The 17,059-nt window shown below is 42.9% G+C and overlaps 1 protein-coding gene across 1 annotated transcript in view; it reads right to left on the bottom strand.

Annotated features, from left to right (window-relative positions):
- Window positions 1-17,059, bottom strand: part of NR4A3 (nuclear receptor subfamily 4 group A member 3) — a 36,067-nt gene extending 19,008 nt beyond the window's left edge. The window contains exons 1-5 of the mRNA XM_032595650.1: window positions 17,038-17,059; window positions 14,782-15,758; window positions 11,136-11,265; window positions 10,499-10,671; window positions 51-250 (exon numbers count right to left, since the gene is read on the bottom strand). Coding sequence (XP_032451541.1) covers window positions 51-250; window positions 10,499-10,671; window positions 11,136-11,265; window positions 14,782-15,756 — 1,478 coding nt within the window. The 5' untranslated portion in view covers window positions 15,757-15,758; window positions 17,038-17,059. The remainder of the gene's footprint in view (window positions 1-50; window positions 251-10,498; window positions 10,672-11,135; window positions 11,266-14,781; window positions 15,759-17,037) is intronic.

The following is a 17,059-nucleotide window of genomic DNA, read 5'->3' as shown; positions in this document are numbered from 1 at the left end:
CAACTGCTTCAAAGCAAGGGGAGAACAAAAAAAAGATAAATAGTGATTACCTGATGGAAAGTCTGAGAACAAACAGCTCCAAAAAGGCTGATTCTATAAGTAATGTCTGATCTTCTTTGGGGAGATCAGTAAACCCGGGAATCTTTTCCGCCCAGCTTCTGGATACATCGATGGAGGCTGTCAGGAGATTGTAGAACTGTTGCACATGTTCGGCATCTGTGCCTGCAGCGGCCTGTTCGGTGGGACAGTACTGGAATGCAAACCACACACAGCAGCATTATCTCAGTGCAGCAGAAGCAGCAGCAGTCTTAACAAGCTGGCTCTTCCCAGGCCATCAGTGCCTAAATCCTCACTTTTAGGTCTCAAGGTTATAAACACTTTTTTTTTTTTTTTTTTTTTTTTGCACTTAGTCTCATCTGATTCTCACAATGTAAACAGAGCAAATTTTGTTACCTCTTCACAGACAAAAGAAATCTGGTTAAGTCCTATTAGTGCAGTGGTTTTCAATCTTGATGCAATCATCTGGGGAGCTTTAAAAAACACTGTGTCTAGCTCCTAGGCACAGAGATTCTACTTTAGCTGGTCTGGGGTGGGGACCGGTCAGCAGGAATTTCAAAGGCTCCCCAGGTGATTCCAAAGAGCAGCCATTGTTAAGAACCATTACCCCTAGAGGTTTGTGTCCAAGTAGGCCTCCAGGGTCTACTGATTCCAGGAGAGCTTGTCTCCAAGCAAGATGCTCATTAAGCCACAGTTCTCAAAGTGTAGTCCCTGAGAATGTGCCAGAATTGAACATCTTGGGCCCCATCCCAGACCTGCAGAAGCAGAAACTCTGAGGGTAGGACCAAGAAACTGTTTTATTAAGATCTCTAGCTGATTCTCGTGGACACTGGAGTCTAGGAATCACAGAATTAACCAATAGGAGAAGAGAATGATTTTTGCTTGCTGTGACATAAACCAAATCAGGAAGGGGATGGGAGGGTGTCTTCTTAGTAGGGCCCAGGCAGTTATGTGCTATCAGACTCAGGACTTGTGGACTAAAATGAATGGAAATTAAAAAAAAAAAAAAAAAAAAAGAAAGAAAATTCAGTTCCTCAGTCACACTAGCCATATTTTAAGTACTCAAAAGCCATGTGTGGCATATAGCATATTTCCATCACTGCAGAATATTCTACTGGATGGCATTGATCTAAAGGATCCCAGGAGAAGAAAGGTACAAGTAGGAATGAAGTTCCTGCCCAGCTTTTGGATATTCTGGTAGAGTCAAGGTTTTGCCTGAGTCACTGGAGGAAAAAAATCTTTCCTGCTTTAGGCAGGAAGATTGATATAGCGAGATAATAATCAAGGGACAACCAACAACACAGAGACTTAAGAGATCTGCAGAAACATTCATGTAAATATGTGCATCATTTCCTTAAGTGTGCATTTGTGTCCTTTCTCTCAGCTCCTCCTGGGATATGGATTTTAATCCTTATTGTGCAGATGAGAAAACTCAGGCTCAGAGGGAATTCAGAGAGGTTAAGAGACTTTCCCAAGGTACACGACCAACAGTGGTCCAGTTAAGACTTAAACATGGCCCTGTGTGTTCCGCTCCTACACTTCCTGGCTGTTAATGTGTCTGATGTTCCCAACTGGTAGCTGTGGGATAGTTTTAAAAAGCATTTTGCTTTGCTCTAATTGGAGGTCTCTGGGTGTGTATTCATTTGGTCCCATGTTTTGTCAGCAGCACAGTGACTGGCACATAATGGACCCCCAATAAAGTGTTGTTGCATATTGTGCAATGAAAGAATAGTCACGGGACTGCCTAGGTTTGCCACAACGCCCTAACCTGACTGGAGGAAGAACCGCCAATAAGCACCAGGTACCGACTGAGAACGTAGACATGAGGAAATGAGACATTTCTCTCAATTGGGTCTCTTTTTTTCCCCCTTTCTGCATTCCCAGGAGGCATACGAAATAACAAAAGACACCATCAGCCGGAGGGCCCAGCTGCTTTAATCCTAGATTTGTCCAGGCCCCTAATTTGTAAAGTAATGTAGCTCTGCTGCTTACTTTAGCTACCTGGGGTAAAAGCCTTCACTTTTCTGAGCCTCAGTTTTCTCCTCTGTAAAATGGGGATAATAGCCTCCTCAAGATTCTGTTGTAAGGATTATATGTGATAATATTCGTGAAGGGCCCAGGATAAGGAAGATGATTGATGATGACAGTGATGACGATACTGATAACGATTATGATACTTGGAACTAACACTGTCCCTCCACTTCCTTATTTATAAAATGGGGAAAGGGGAAAGTTAGAAAAACTGGAAGATTTCCAATTCTCAGCCCTGACTTTCTAGGATCCATCAGGTCCAGTTTGGAGTCCTGGCTCCTCCGCTCTCAATAATCCCACGCAGGGCCTGGGTTCTCTGAAGCCCTGGATGTTTCTGTGATGTGGTGGGACTCCACGGGAGCAAAGTACAGGAGAAGGAAGTAGTCCTTCTTCCCACAGATAGTCAAGGATGTCAGAATGATCCTGGTGTCATGACATTTCCCAACACTTTCTTTCAGCACATACACTACTAACTGGAGGAGAGTAGAAAAAGGGATTTTATTTTATTTTTTTGCTTTCTCTTCTTATATGAATCTAATTCCATATGACCTCCAAGGACAGGAGGAAAACGCCCTTTAGGAAGCCGACAGCTCTACATGTGAAACTCCTGAGTGATAACTGGAGTAGAGAAAAGAATGTTGGACCAGGCAGCAGGTCATGGGGTCCTCCCCCAGGCTCTAGTATTGACTTGCTGTGCTGCCCTAGACAAGTCACTTAACTTCTCTGGGGAAGGAAGGGACTGGGCTACCTGATTTTGAAGATTCCATCTGGCTCTTTGCATTCAGCTGTCTTTCTCTTATTGATTTCTAGTTTAATTCCATTGTGGCTTGACAACAGACATTGTCTGTTTTCTATTCTTTGAAATTTGTTAAGGTGTATTTTTATGGCACAGACTATCATCTATCCTGGCAAATGTTCCAAATGTTGGTTCTTGCATTCGATGATTCTAAGTGTTGCTAATCATACCAGGTATGATGTTACTGCCTGGAATTTGACACTGATTCAGCATTATTTTGTTTTAAAATAGTATGTTAAACAATTGTATGTTTGGTTAAAAAGACCAAAGGTTGTAAACTTTTCCCTAGGAATGGCACCTAGCAGCTCCCTCCTGTGCTGACTTCTCTGAAACCATGGCTCACAACTCAATAATCACTCTGCTTTCAATATTTGCTCAGAATCCTCTGGAGTGTTTAGCTTCCACCCAGCATCCTCTGCAGGGCTCTGTCCCTGCTGGGCTCACATTTCATGCATCCTGCACACAGGGAGATGTAGTCCCTGTGTACCCTGCATGGGTAGTTGTCTGTGATGGAGTCCAGCAAGGAGAAAAGCCAGCAGGCCTGGCGTGCCAGACTCCAGCCAGACCCTCTGGGCTTCACCTGCAGTGATTCTGGTCCACATTCCAGAATTCTGGGGCCAAACTGGATTCAGCCTGAGCCACCAGGAACTTGGGGGTGACTGGTGGGTCAGCTTCCAATGCTAGAGGAAAAGACAAACCCAGTGTTGCCTCTACTGAACATAAGATTTAAAGAAACAGAACAAAACATTTTAGATACTTTCTCACCTGGCCTAGCAGTTTTTACCAAACCTCACCAAGGCATACTGGCCCTGGAGTTGGATGAACCAGATCCCCATTCTCTGCTTCTGTTCTCCTCTACATTACTCTGTCTCTGGGCTAGGCAGGTTTGGGGTTCACCAGAGAAAATCTGGAAACATTTGTTTATAGATCATTCCAACTGAATTTTGGTGAAACAGAGAATGACTTTAAAAAAAATGAATCTTTTTTTTCCTGTTTATGCTTTTTATTCCAGCCTGTATGCATAACAGATCCATCAAAAAATCTGTCTTTACTTCTAATCAAAGACACAGTATTACATTACTAGCCATTTAGAAGAGGATACAGCTAATGTCTGATGGAAGTTTCTCCAAATTACCTAGAATGAGAATCTAAAGCTGAAAACAACCACAGAGGTTAGTTTCCATATGGCAATAATATGGCTGTGTAGATCAGACTTCAGAAACAACGCTGGCCTAAAATAAATTATTCGAATGGGAATCCAGTGAGACCCTTGGTGAATGCCAGCCCTACATTAGCAATGTGACATTTTCATAGCAGAATGGAATCTGATATTATTTACTCTCTCACTGCCAGTCCAGGCTAAATATGTAAAATGTCCTAAGAACGTTTTATCTCCCTGTAGAAGATTATTTTTCCCTGAGTCTTTATATTTCTTTATACATTTTAGATGTGATCACTACATATGAGCCAAACTACGTACACATATTCTTAGGTTCTTACACTTTAAAAACTGGCAATGAATATGTTTTCCCCCCAATTTTTTCTTTTCTGATCTAACCGCCTCCCCCGCTAAAAAAAAAAAAAAAAAAAAAAAAAAAAAAAGCCTCCTCTCCTCCCACTAATGGCATCACCACAGTTATACATTTGCTTACTTTCTCTATCCTTCATGTCAGCTGCATGAGGGTGGGACTCTTTTGCTCAAAAATGTGTCTGCTGCTCCAGAACAGTGCCTGACACCCAGTAGCCATTCAATAAATATTTGTTAAACGACTTAGTTACTTTCCGGAAAATTTTTATGTCTATTGCCCATCCCTTCTCAGTCTCAAAAAAAGGCTGGGAAATAGATTTGAGGTAAAACTGGATTGTTCTTATTAAACTATATTGGTGATTCTCAACCCCTAGTGTGTCAACAGGTCATCTGAGGCACTTGTTAAAAAACAGATTTCTGTCTGCCTCCTCCTCTGCTCCCCATTCTGATTCCATAGGTCTGGGTGTTGCCCAGGAATCTGAATTTTTAAGCAAACACCCTAGGTCCTTTGGCACACCACACTTTGGGAAATGCTGAGCCCTACCCACAGTGGAATTACAGCAAGTGTAATGGTCAGAGGGTCAGGGAAGAAGGCTGGAAGGGATCGTGGCAGTGCATTTAGTCCAATCTCCTCACCATTCAGTTGAGGAAACGAAAGCCCACCGTAGCGCAGGAGCTGGCCTGAAATCATCTAGGGAATTGGTGGCAATTTGAGAGGGTTTTCTGAGTAGCTTCATGAAAACAGTTTTTTTGCAGAGTTTTTATACTGTTTACTTTGTAGTCTAACACGCGTTCGCCCCATTGTTTCTTGTTAACATATTTAAATTTTTTTTTTCAACGTTTATTTATTTTTGGGACAGAGAGAGACAGAGCATGAACGGGGGAGGGGCAGAGAGAGAGGGAGACACAGAATCGGAAACAGGCTCCAGGCTCCGAGCCATCAGCCCAGAGCCTGACGCGGGGCTCGAACTCACGGACCGCGAGATCGTGACCTGGCTGAAGTCGGACGCTTAACCGACTGCGCCACCCAGGCGCCCCTCTTGTTAACATATTTAAATGCCGTTTGCTGGTGCCTGGTTTTATCCCAGCAGCATCTCTTGTATTTGGAATCTCTTACTACACTGAGTGATACCAATTACCAAGCAACATCCTAGTTTCCTGAAAAATACTTGAAATGACCAACTAATGAGGACCTTAAGTATATTTCCTCATCAGTAATTATGCAGGCTCTGAAGCCAAGCCCAGTATCTATATATACTTGTATTGCTAAATGAAAAGCAACTGTGGGACAGAGAATAGCTACATTTCAAGGAGAAACAAATCAAACATGACATGTTTTGACTGCCCTGATATACAATGATCTGAGCTCACTTTTGAAGGAGAGAAGTTTGGCCCAAAGGAGAAGTGAAGGTCCCAGAGCCAGGAACACTTTCACAGAGCGAGGAGCTCTCTCTCTCTGGCCTCTAAAACATGCATTCCCTCTGTGACCTGGAACGCAACCCCTCAACCTTCCTTTCCCACAAATGAGAAAAACCCGCTCACTTACTACCTTAAAGGCACACATGCCTGAACAAGAAGGTTAGACACACCTGCGGGCAAACATTTTCTCCTTTCTCTATTTACCTGATTCACAGGGGAAACTGGCATAGTCATGTCAATAAGTTGTCTTGGTCAAGTCAACTGTCTGATGCAAGTCTGACAGGGCAAATTCTTATTTAAATGTAGTAAGTTATGGATACACACGAAACTGTTAACATTGGTTAACCGCTGAGGAGTGGGATTAGTCAGGAATAAATGAAGAAGAGACTTTCATTTTTCACTTTATCCTCTTCTAAAAGGGTTACCTTAAAAAACCAATGGGCATATATTACTATTATTGTAATTTCTAAAAACTTAATAAGGGTTCTATTTAAAAAAAGAACTAGTGAGGAGTGAGGAGTGCCTGGGTGGCTCAGTCGGTTAAGTGTCCGACTTGACTCTTGGTTTCAGCTCAGGTCATGATCTCACAGTTTTCATCCCAATCCTGCTTGGTTGGGATTCTGTGCCTCTCTCTCACTGCCTGCTCCTCCTCCACTCACGCTGTCTCTGTCTCTCCCAAAATAAATAAATTAAAAAAAAATAAATTAAAAAAACCCTAGTAAATTGTCACTAAATAGAAATGGCAGTATGGTGAAACAGAAACTTAATACTTGCAGTGATGAGATTTGGATCTAGCCCTGGCTCTGCCACTGACCTTAGGCAAGGCACTTAACTCCTTTAAGCCTCTATTTACTCCTCTGAAATTATGGGGGTTGGATTAGATGATCTCAAGGTCACCTCCAGTTCTGTAAATTTGTGTTGAATATATATACACATTAATATACATATACACACATGCGTATATAAGCATAAAGAAAAGATATTAAGAAAACTGAATTTCAATGAATGGCATTCCTAAAAAAATTACTGAAACCATAAATTATAACACATAAAGCTGTGGCATAAGTGCAATTGTGTAAGAACATATGAGATAGCGCCTAGCTCAAAGTAGGCACTCAATAAATTCATTTTACTTCATTTTATGTTAATGCTTTTTAGAGATCAAAGCAAGTTGAATCTTGTTAAATAACAAGTTACTTAACACATATTATTAATATATATGTGTGTATATATATATATATATATATATATATAAATTCATATAAATGAAAAAACCGTTTGCATTTGGGACAACAAAGTAAACCCCAGAATCACTAAATTTTAGAATTGGAAGGAATTCAACTTCCAAAATAACTTCTCTGCTTGTGAGAAATCCTGTTATGTGTTCTCCTTAGTTACTTCTTGGGTTGTTACTTCTTAGTTACTTCCACAGGAGCTCTTGTGGCTCGGAGAGCTCATCCTTATCTTCAGAATGAGCTGGAAGGGGCCCCCTTCTTCTCCCTCTAGATTTGCCTTTGGGAGCACCAGTCTTCTTTCCACAGGGTAAAAGGGTGACCTAGTCCTGCCAAACTTTTTCCCTTCTCATCCAGTTATCTTCATTTTCTCCAACCATCCCTTGCAAGTTTCCAGAAAAGGTGTGTCCACATCCCTCTTAAACTCCAGTTTGGGACTGGACTTAATCCTTGAAGTGTGGTCTCACAGGACAGTCTATGGGACCACCACCAACTTGGTTCTGGTCCTATACTTTTACCACTGCAGCCCAAGGTAACCTAGCATCCCTTCCTTCCACCACACATGTACTTTGTTGTTCATAGTGAGTGTGCATGGAATAAAGCCCCAAGATCTTCTTAACATGAACTACCGATGGGCCAAGGCTCTCCCATGCTTTAAAATTCTAAATACCGAGCTTCATATTTATTTTTGTTAACTTTGTTCATGATGGCTTCAGCCCATCCTGTTCCAACCTGTCGAAATCACTCTGAATGTTGATACTGACATCCATCATATTAGCGATCCCTCCCAGCTTTCTGTCATCTGCAAATGTGATCAGCATGCCTTCTATGCCTTCATCCAAGTTTTTGATGAAAACTCACTGTATTTTTAAAGTCTTTTAATTTAATTGATTTTGGTCCAAGTTTTGATAATTTTGTAAAGCTATCTCAAAGCAGGAGAATCCAAGTTATGAGGTTCAATCTGATTCCAAAACAATGCAATTAAAATAAATATGCTTTACAGAATTGAGCAAGGCTCCCAAGGTAGTATCAATGTGACCCAGACTCAGGCATGGTCAATCTGCTATTTTGGACAAAGCTAACAATTAAATTGGATAAATGTTTGTTGATGAGGATGATGACTCTAGTCTAACACACTGAATAGTGCAGAGGCAAGCAAACACACTGGATTGATTTTTCTGTGTGGAGACAGTTCCCAGCTGGGGCAATTCAAAGTGCTGGAGAGGGTTTGCCACTGAATGACTAATTAGGCCATGTAGACCAATAAATGGATAATTTTGGGCCAAAAAATCACTTTTGGGGCCTAAAATCTCTGCACTGATCATCATTAGTGATTTCCAATACCCTGGAACAACGTCAGACTGTGTGCGACAGCCTCAGTGTTGGCAGTGTGGAACAGCTTCATTAATTCAGACTAATTGCACAAGGGGAGGCCAAAGTTGCTTCAGGGAGGAGACATCTTTATTCCCAAATGTCTTTCTAGCACCCACTCTCATTGAAACCAGAGACACAGGGAAGGAAGCATGGTATGCAGGGGCTCAGATTTTGGGGTCCAACACACTTGGCTTCTAATTGTCTCTCTGATGCATGGCTAGGTGACCTTGGGTAAGTCACTCCTTTCACCTCTCCAGTTTTAATCTCCTCATCTGTGAAACAGATAAGATAACACCTACCTTAATGGTATTGCTGGATGGTGCCTGACATTTGTTGTGTTCACACTTATTAATACATTCAAACAAATGGTAAAGTAGGAAAGGTTGGTCAAGGAGATAATGTACAGCGTACTGTGCTAAAGCTTTGACAAGTACCATCCTATTGAATCTTCTTCACAAACCACCCCAGGAAGTAGATATCATTGTTATTACTCTATCACACAGATGAGGAAACTGAGACATTAAAGGGTTTAGTCAGTTGCTCAAGGTCACCCATCTACTAAATGATGGTTGTTTGGATTTTCTCCTAGGCCTGCATGTTTCCAAAGCCTAAGCCCTTAACCATTGCATTATTCTCTTATACTATTATTTGAGACTTGACTTTAGTTAAGAGATGCTACTTATAATCAGAATAAGAGTCCTCAACCTTTGGTGCTAAGGATCTACCATGATTCTCATGTGAAGTCTTGTGATCAGGTGTGGAGAGGAGGCTTCACCGCCTATAATGAGGCTGAGGAGGAGGGAAGGAGGATCACAGCGGGTTTACGAATCACCCCTTCATTTCTGTCAACACTGCAACCCAAAAGGAGGGCACGAAGCAGATATACGCACATCTTTGCCAGCTCTTCTGTCAAAAACCTGAAATACTGATGAGACCTGGGGAGGGCAATCTGGAAGTAGCTGCTAAGCCAGATCAACCAACTGGAGATCCCTGGACTTGCCTCTCTCTCATCTGTGTGCAAACTGTGTTTATAAGTTTTCTTGTATCAGAGAGGGGGTAACCATCCTCACCGTTCATGGTTTTTTAAATGATGAAATGAGACAACACACCACAATGTCTAGCATGTAGAAATAGCTCAATAACTGTGTTTTTTGCCCCCTTTCTTTCCAACTCTGGTGAGACCCCATCTTATTAGAAGTTTCTCTTCTAAGTCTTTTTCAAAACTGCCTTTCAGTAAAGTTTATACATTTGCTCAGAAAATCCCTTCTCATGGTCCTCCTCTGTGTTATCCAAATTTCCAGGAATTTTCACAGTTCAAGCTGATGACATTTTACTATATCTCATATGAAATAAAAATATTGATATGCCTTGGTTGACTTCAATAACAATATTGGTGCTTATTTTATGTTTTTCAAAACCATCATTTGTGTGTGACTGATGTTCAAAACATCCCGCTGGGGTTAAATATTGTAATCATCTCCACTGTGGGGATGAGAAAGCCAAGAGCAGGAGCCAGGTGACACAGGCAGGAAGCAGCAGAGGCAGCATTCCATCCCAGTGTCCCTGACACCTCCCAATGTCAAAGCCAGAGCTTGCTCCTCTCCATCAGTGGTCTAGTCCCTCTATTCAGAGGGCAGGTCAATCAATGCCCATGCAGTTGGGTAAACTGCTTAAGGATAACTTGAGGCCCACCCAGATGGTGTGATCACAATATGAAAAAAATTTGTAGTCATTTCCTCTAAACCGTGAAAGAAATCTACACACTGTAATTCACCTGTGCAGATTTTCGTTGGCACAACCACCAGGAATCCTACAACAATGGTATGACAGGTGCAGCACCGTCAGGGTCATTTGTTAAGGCATTTAGAGATCCAATAAGGCAAAAATGATTTGGTGCAATGGACGCACCGGAATTGCTAAATGAAGTGAGAAATATAGGAGAGGTATGAAAACTGTTTAGTACAGTGCCAGGCACAAAGTCATTCAATCAACTCTCGTTAGTCGTATCATGAATAGAGACTCTGATCATTCATTCGAAAAGCAGGACATCACAAAACTTACTCTGGAGTAATCGAGATCTCTGGGTGTTGAGTCTGTTAAAGCTCGGACAAGGGCATTCATCATACAGATCGGAGGAGAAGGTGGAGAGGGCTGAGAAGGTTCCTGCTGTAATGGGCTCTTTGGTTTGGAAGGCAGCCGACCTCTCCTCCCTTTCAGACTATCTGTACGGACAACTGATACCAAGAGAAAGAAAGAAAAAATGTCTTCAGAGATATCCACGAAGAGCCATAAATCACAAAAAGGAATCAAAACACATTACAGTGGAGCAATCATTAATGGGACCAACCATTTAAAGGTGGCAGTAAGTTTGGAATAATATGCGCACAATGATTTAATGAGAGTTGAAACAAGCAGAATAAAAGCCACCCATACTTACATTTGGTAATGAATTAGCCCTAAAAGTCTCCTTCTTAAATAGAACAGAGATGTATGTACACAAGCTCTCTATTGATTTTGAGAAATTAGAATAAGTGGTCCTCAGCTATTTTTAAATGCTAACATACACCATAAAAACAAAATGTGGGAAAGAAGGGGAAACTAGGAAAATTCATCCATCCCAACGTCAATATTAACATTTTTTTCAGTGATATCTAAGAATATGTGTAAACAAGCTGAACAAAAAGCATTACGTCCATACCTTCTTTAACCATTCCAACACTGAGACACTTCTGAAATCGACAGTACTGACATCGGTTTCGACGTCTCTTGTCTACAGGGCAGTTTTTATTTGCCAGGCAAACATATTTTGCATTTTTCTGAACTGTTCTCTGAGAAAACACAATACAGAGATAGTCAACTAATAGTTTCTGGAAAGAGGTAGGACCTGACAAGATGTATTTTAATTACAATGTGAAAAGCGACAGTGCAATTCGTATAATTAGATAAATTTAATTTCCTAACACGCTAGCCTGCAGGAAAAACAATTTTATTAGTGTTAGCTGCTGACAATGAAAATCATCTCGGATTGTTCTGAAGCAAGTCTCAGGAGACACCCAAGTCTGAATGATAAAATCATATCTGAAATTACCAGGTCAACATATCATACCTTGGAGGATTAGATTATCTCCACTTTTAATATCCCTTTGGGAACAATTTTCTACTTGTTCCACTCCCCTGATTATTGCTGACCTTATTAAAATAAAATCAAAATTATCTGGGATGTACTTTGTTGGCTATCACTATTGTAAGTCAAATATCACAGTAACTGGCTTTGTTCCCCAATAGAGATGAAATCTTAAAAAGCAAAATGAGGACTTGACTAGTTATAACATATAGGAAATGTTTTAATGCAAAAACAAAAAAATCACTCAATCGGCCTATATCATTTATTTAACCTTTAAAATATTAAGATAATACATATTAAAAGAATATTCTCTTAAGAGAATATGTATAGTAAACTGGTCATTTCTGATTTTTCAAAGCAAAATCTTAAAATTGGTTACTAAAAACCACTACCACATAGAAGGAAAAAAAACCCAGAAAAGAGTAAAAGAAAGAAATATGACAGCCATAAATTTTCAATGAAAATTTCCATTAATAGGTCATTTCAAAAATGACTATTGACATAGACATCAAAATAGCCATATTGTAAAGACACATCATAAAACTTGGACTTGGATATAAGATGATGTTGTACTCTTCAGAATCACATATATTTTTAAATGACACATGGAGAAATAATTAAAGCGTATTTTATGCTCCAGATTTTCAAAATAATGATTTATTTTTTAAAAGTTAAAGACACTTGTGCAAACGGATGTGTATTTACCACTTGGGGGAAATCATTCAGAAATCACCTGAATCTATACAACTCTAGATAGAGCAGAAAGTTGAATTTTATTTGGTAAGCCTGGGCTGCATTTAAAAAAAAAGGAAAAAAAAGAAAGAAATCGAGATAATTTGGGATTGGTCATCTATTTTGAGTCCAAAATTCTAGATTTACTTTCAATCTTTTACTTTTAGCAATCCTCAACCCCCACGTATTAGTTTTCATCCTATCACCTTTTAATTTCATTTCAGGAAATGGTTTCTAAATTGCTTATATAAAACTTAAAAAATCTACCAAAGCCAGATCCATTTAGTTTAAAATTCAAAATTCCAAAACACAAACGTATTTCTGAATTTCCAGCATTTAAATTCTCAACAGTCTTTAAGGGTAGGAAACTTATGTTTTCTGAATGAAGCTCTCTTTCATTGGACATGCAGTAATTTCTAAAACTCTATTTCTTGCCATCATCCTCAAGGCTCTCTGCCAGTTTGAGTGCTGGTGGCATTTTGCTTCAGGTATACATTTTCCCAATAACCTGAAAGCTTCCCCACATTTGTGTGTGCCTGCACAGTTTAAGGACAAGGAGAGATCGTTACGGTTCAATCACTGAATGCCCATCATTAACTGCACTTCGTGTCACATTTTTAAAGAATTCAATTTAATGGTAGAAAGCCACTGGGTCAAACCAGCTCCTGTTCCTTTAATTAACAGATCTGTGGGGTGGTTCTCCCTGATCCTACCCCCACCCTTTCAAGTATAGATTTGTTTTCAAGGCATTGCTGCAGAAAAGGGACGCTGTTGGGGAACACTTAATTGACATTTCTAGACTAGGAATGTATTACCATTCCTGTATTTTGGTTAACTCTCAATTATTCAGAGGTGATTATATTTGTGGGTTAATCGTACTTCTCTTAATTGTTTTTTTCCTTTCTTTTACCCTTTCTGGCTGCCTGTTTCCTTGCCCACCAGCATTTCCACTGAAATACTGTGAAAATGAAATCTGCTAAAGGAAAGTGGTTAACTTGAAAGTAACCCTGGTAAAGCTTGGGTAGTTACGAAGAAAAAAAAAAAAAGAAGAAGAAGACTAACCTGAGGGTTCTACATTTAACATACCTCCTGTATGGCACTTAGCATAGTGCAAAGTCTTTCCACAAGCATTTTCTCATATATCTGCAGAATTTAATTAAGCACACGAATCCTAACTCCAGATCAAAAATAATTATTGCTTGCTGGTAGGTATACCAATCCACAAACATGTGCATTTTTACAAATACTCTGTAGGTTTCATTTGATAATGAACTAGTGTTCTATGGCCATTTAAAGATTATAAAGTGCATTCATAAATGTCTTATCTAATTTAGTACTCATAGCCCTTCTCTGAATTTTATTCACCTGACTGGAAAACTGAAGCCTAGAAAGGCATATCATGCTCAGCGTCACAGACTGGTAGGTGACAAGATCAAGGACTCCTATTTGAATGTTCTGACTCCAATTTTAGCACACTCCCAGATATATCCTATTGGCCCCCCCATACCAATTACCCAATCAGCATCTAGCTTCCCCTCTCCCTCCACCCTGCCCAGCACTGGAGGCTAGGGAGTGGTTCCTGTGGGAAAACATTTGTGGGTTTGCAAATGCCTGAGATAATGGCCAGGGGAGTAGGGAGGGTGGCACAGAATTAAGTGTCTGAAGAAGTCTGGGAGTCAATAGCAAAAGTAGAGCAGCAAGAGAACAAGGCCTCTTCTTCAGTGGTAGAGAGAGCACTGGCCTCAAGAGTTGAAAGAAACCGGTTGAAACTGCCAAACATGCCACTAAGTCACCATTTCTAGCCTGCACAAGACTTCTCCTAGGCCTCAGCCTCCTCCCAGGTAAACTATGGAGGAGGCTGAAGCCCCTCGAACTGTAAAAGTCCCCTTTGGGGCTGAGCTAATGAACAGCATCTACACCTGGCACTGCATGTGGCACAGAGTTGGAGGGGACTGGTGAGACCCAGCTTCTGTCTTCCACAGAGGGAGCTGCCCCAGAGTGCATCAGCCACTTGCTCCTGTCTATTCTGTTGCTGCAGATCTTGGACGAGGGTGCACACTTTGGGATCATGCAAACGTGACTTGGCATCCTGCCTCCCTCTCGCTCTGAACGTGTGTCTTGGGGTAGCTGAGTAACATCTCCCAGCCTCCATTTCCTCATCTGTGAAACAAGGATAATTAATAACCACCTTCAAGACACTGTTAATAAAAATAGCTACTGGGTGGCCAGAATTCAATCTCAATATGCTGAAGGTTCCCTCTGGAAAAATGTTCATTGAGGTAAAGCCATGTCAGGAGGTTCACGGCCCCCTGGAGTCCATCCGGCTCGGCCTCCTGTAATGGACCTCAAGTTAAAACCCCCTGAGAGAGCGCATGTGAAGGTGCCAGGAAGGGCTACAGGAACGCACCCCTTGGCTGCTCACTTGAGCGGGTGGCACAGGAGGCTGGCCGCAGTGGGGAGGGGGCGCCAGGAGGAGGCGTGCGCTCACCTTGAAGAAGCCCTTGCAGCCCTCGCAGGTGCGCACCCCGTAGTGCTGGCAGGCTGCGTTGTCCCCGCACACGGCGCACGTGCCCTCGCCCGACGACGAGCTCCTGTTGGGCGGCGACGGCAGGCTGGGGCTCTCGCCCAGCAGGCTGGACGCGGTGGGGGAGGCCGTGAGGCCGAGCGGCGGGAAGGCCAGCGCGGCCGCCCTCTTGGCCAGCGGCAGCCCGTACGGGTGGCCCTCGAGCGCGGCGGCCTGGCTGCTGGCGGCGGCGGCGGCGGCGGCGGCTCCCAGTGGCAGGCTGAGCGCGGCGGCGGCCGTCGGGTCGTAGCCCAGGTGGTGGCCGCCGGCCGGGCTGGGCGCGGGCGGGTGCGGCGGCGAGGGCTTGAAGTGGAAGAGCGGGAAGCGCGCGCCGGCCACCGTGGGCACCGCCTTCATCGGCGGGTCAAGCAGCGGGCCGGGAGCGATGCAACCCTGCGCCGAGGGCAGCGCGTCGTCCCACAGCGCCCCCGCCTGCGGAGGGAAGCCCGGCGTGGTGGGTGTGGACGGCGGGGACGGCTTGAAGTACATGGAGGTGCTGGGCAGCACCTCGTCCTCCGGGCCGGAGGGGGGCGGAATGGAAGGTTGCTGCTGCTGCTGCTGCTGCTGGTGGTGGTGGTGGTGATGGTGGTGATGGTGGTGATGGTGGTAGTCGTGCGCGCGGCCCTCCTCCATCTTGATCAAGGGCCGTGGCCCAGACGGCTGCATTTGGTACAGGCAGGAGGGCTTGAGTTCGTAGTTGCTCGAGTAGCCCTCCATGAAGGTACTGAAGCTGGGCAGGGACGTAGTGGCCGTGGCCGTGATCTCAGTGCTGCCAAGGTCCATGGTCAGCTTGGTGTAGTCTGGGTTCATAATCTCCGTGGTGTATTCCGAGCCGTAGGTCTGCACTGCATAACTGGAACCTGGAGGCGAAGGGCTATACTGGGCTTGAACGCAGGGCATATCTGCAGGACAAAGGGACAGGGAAAAGGGTCTTTCAGAAGCAAGTCAGCACTCTCTTCTAGCTGACAGGTAGCACTGGATTCATTGCTCTCTAATCTGGGAAATGGGATAGGAAGTGACATCTTTTCCTCCTTCTGGTAGCATAGATTTAAAGCTCCATGCTTACTTTCTTTCCTGCGAAGAAAGCAGAATCCCTGACAGACTGTCAAAGGGGCACAGGATGCCAAAACCAGGACTCCTGGGGAATCTCTGTGCCCACCTTCCTTCCCTTGCCCTTGTCCACCACCAGATCTGGAAAATTTGATTTCTTCCTTCATAAGCCCAGTGGTGTTTTTACAAAGTGGTTTTAAGTCCTATAAACTAATTGGGGGTGGTCTCAGCCACAAGTTGGGAGGACAAAAAGAAAGCCAGTGAATGCTCTATTGGTTTATTTTTGGGGAAAGAGGCCAGGAGTCCCCCAAGTCACACACATTGATTTATACATTTATGAGTTGGTTAAAAAAAAGGGGGGGTGTCCTATGTGGGACTTACTGGCCAAGGGAGACTGACATTCTAACATTTTATGAGTGCCAACTGAGCCTACCCACACACGTTGTGGTCGCTTTCTCCCACCCCCTCCCCATTTCTCCAAACACAGCCAGCAGCCTACACAAACTGGACCCCTGTTGATGACTTCAGCCAGCTAGGTGGAGAGGTGGGAACACAGGCCCAGGAAATGGACTCGGGGGAGTGTGTGCCATCTGCAAAGAAAAAGATCAGCAGCTGCAACAAAACACCCACCAAACGTGCTCTCTGCCATGTACAGTATATATATATATATTTTTCCAATTCTGACTAATAAAATATATCAGTAGCTGTTTTAAGACAACAGTTTATAGCTACTGTAATAGGTGAGTTAGTCTACAAATTTTTTATGACAGAAGAATTAGTACCCTTAGAAAAGAAAGCAGCCGCTTAGTAGGTTTAGCAAACCCGCTTAGGGGTTTGTTGAGCCCCCAAAGAGATGGGTATCCAGGGGGCTTATTATTGTTCAGAGAGGTTGGGCTGGATGAGAAGGCCCTGAGAATTATTGGACCTAGTGGATGTTTATCTAGTTATTTCCCTTTCTTTATGGCTAACTAGAAATGATACAATGGGCAGCTTCTGGTGGTTGGTTTTTCTGAACTGGAGGAAAACCAAGTGCTTAGCCTCTACCTGGAGTCTATGGTATAGAAGTTGTGACTAATAAGAAAAAAGAAAAAAAGTCAATACTTCACACTTCCTTTGACATCTTTCTCTTACCCACATTTCCAAATCTGATTGA

Source organism: Lynx canadensis, chromosome D4 (genome assembly GCF_007474595.2).
Source record: "Lynx canadensis isolate LIC74 chromosome D4, mLynCan4.pri.v2, whole genome shotgun sequence".
Taxonomy (NCBI): domain Eukaryota; kingdom Metazoa; phylum Chordata; class Mammalia; order Carnivora; family Felidae; genus Lynx; species Lynx canadensis.
This window is presented reverse-complemented; position numbering and strand designations above follow the sequence as displayed.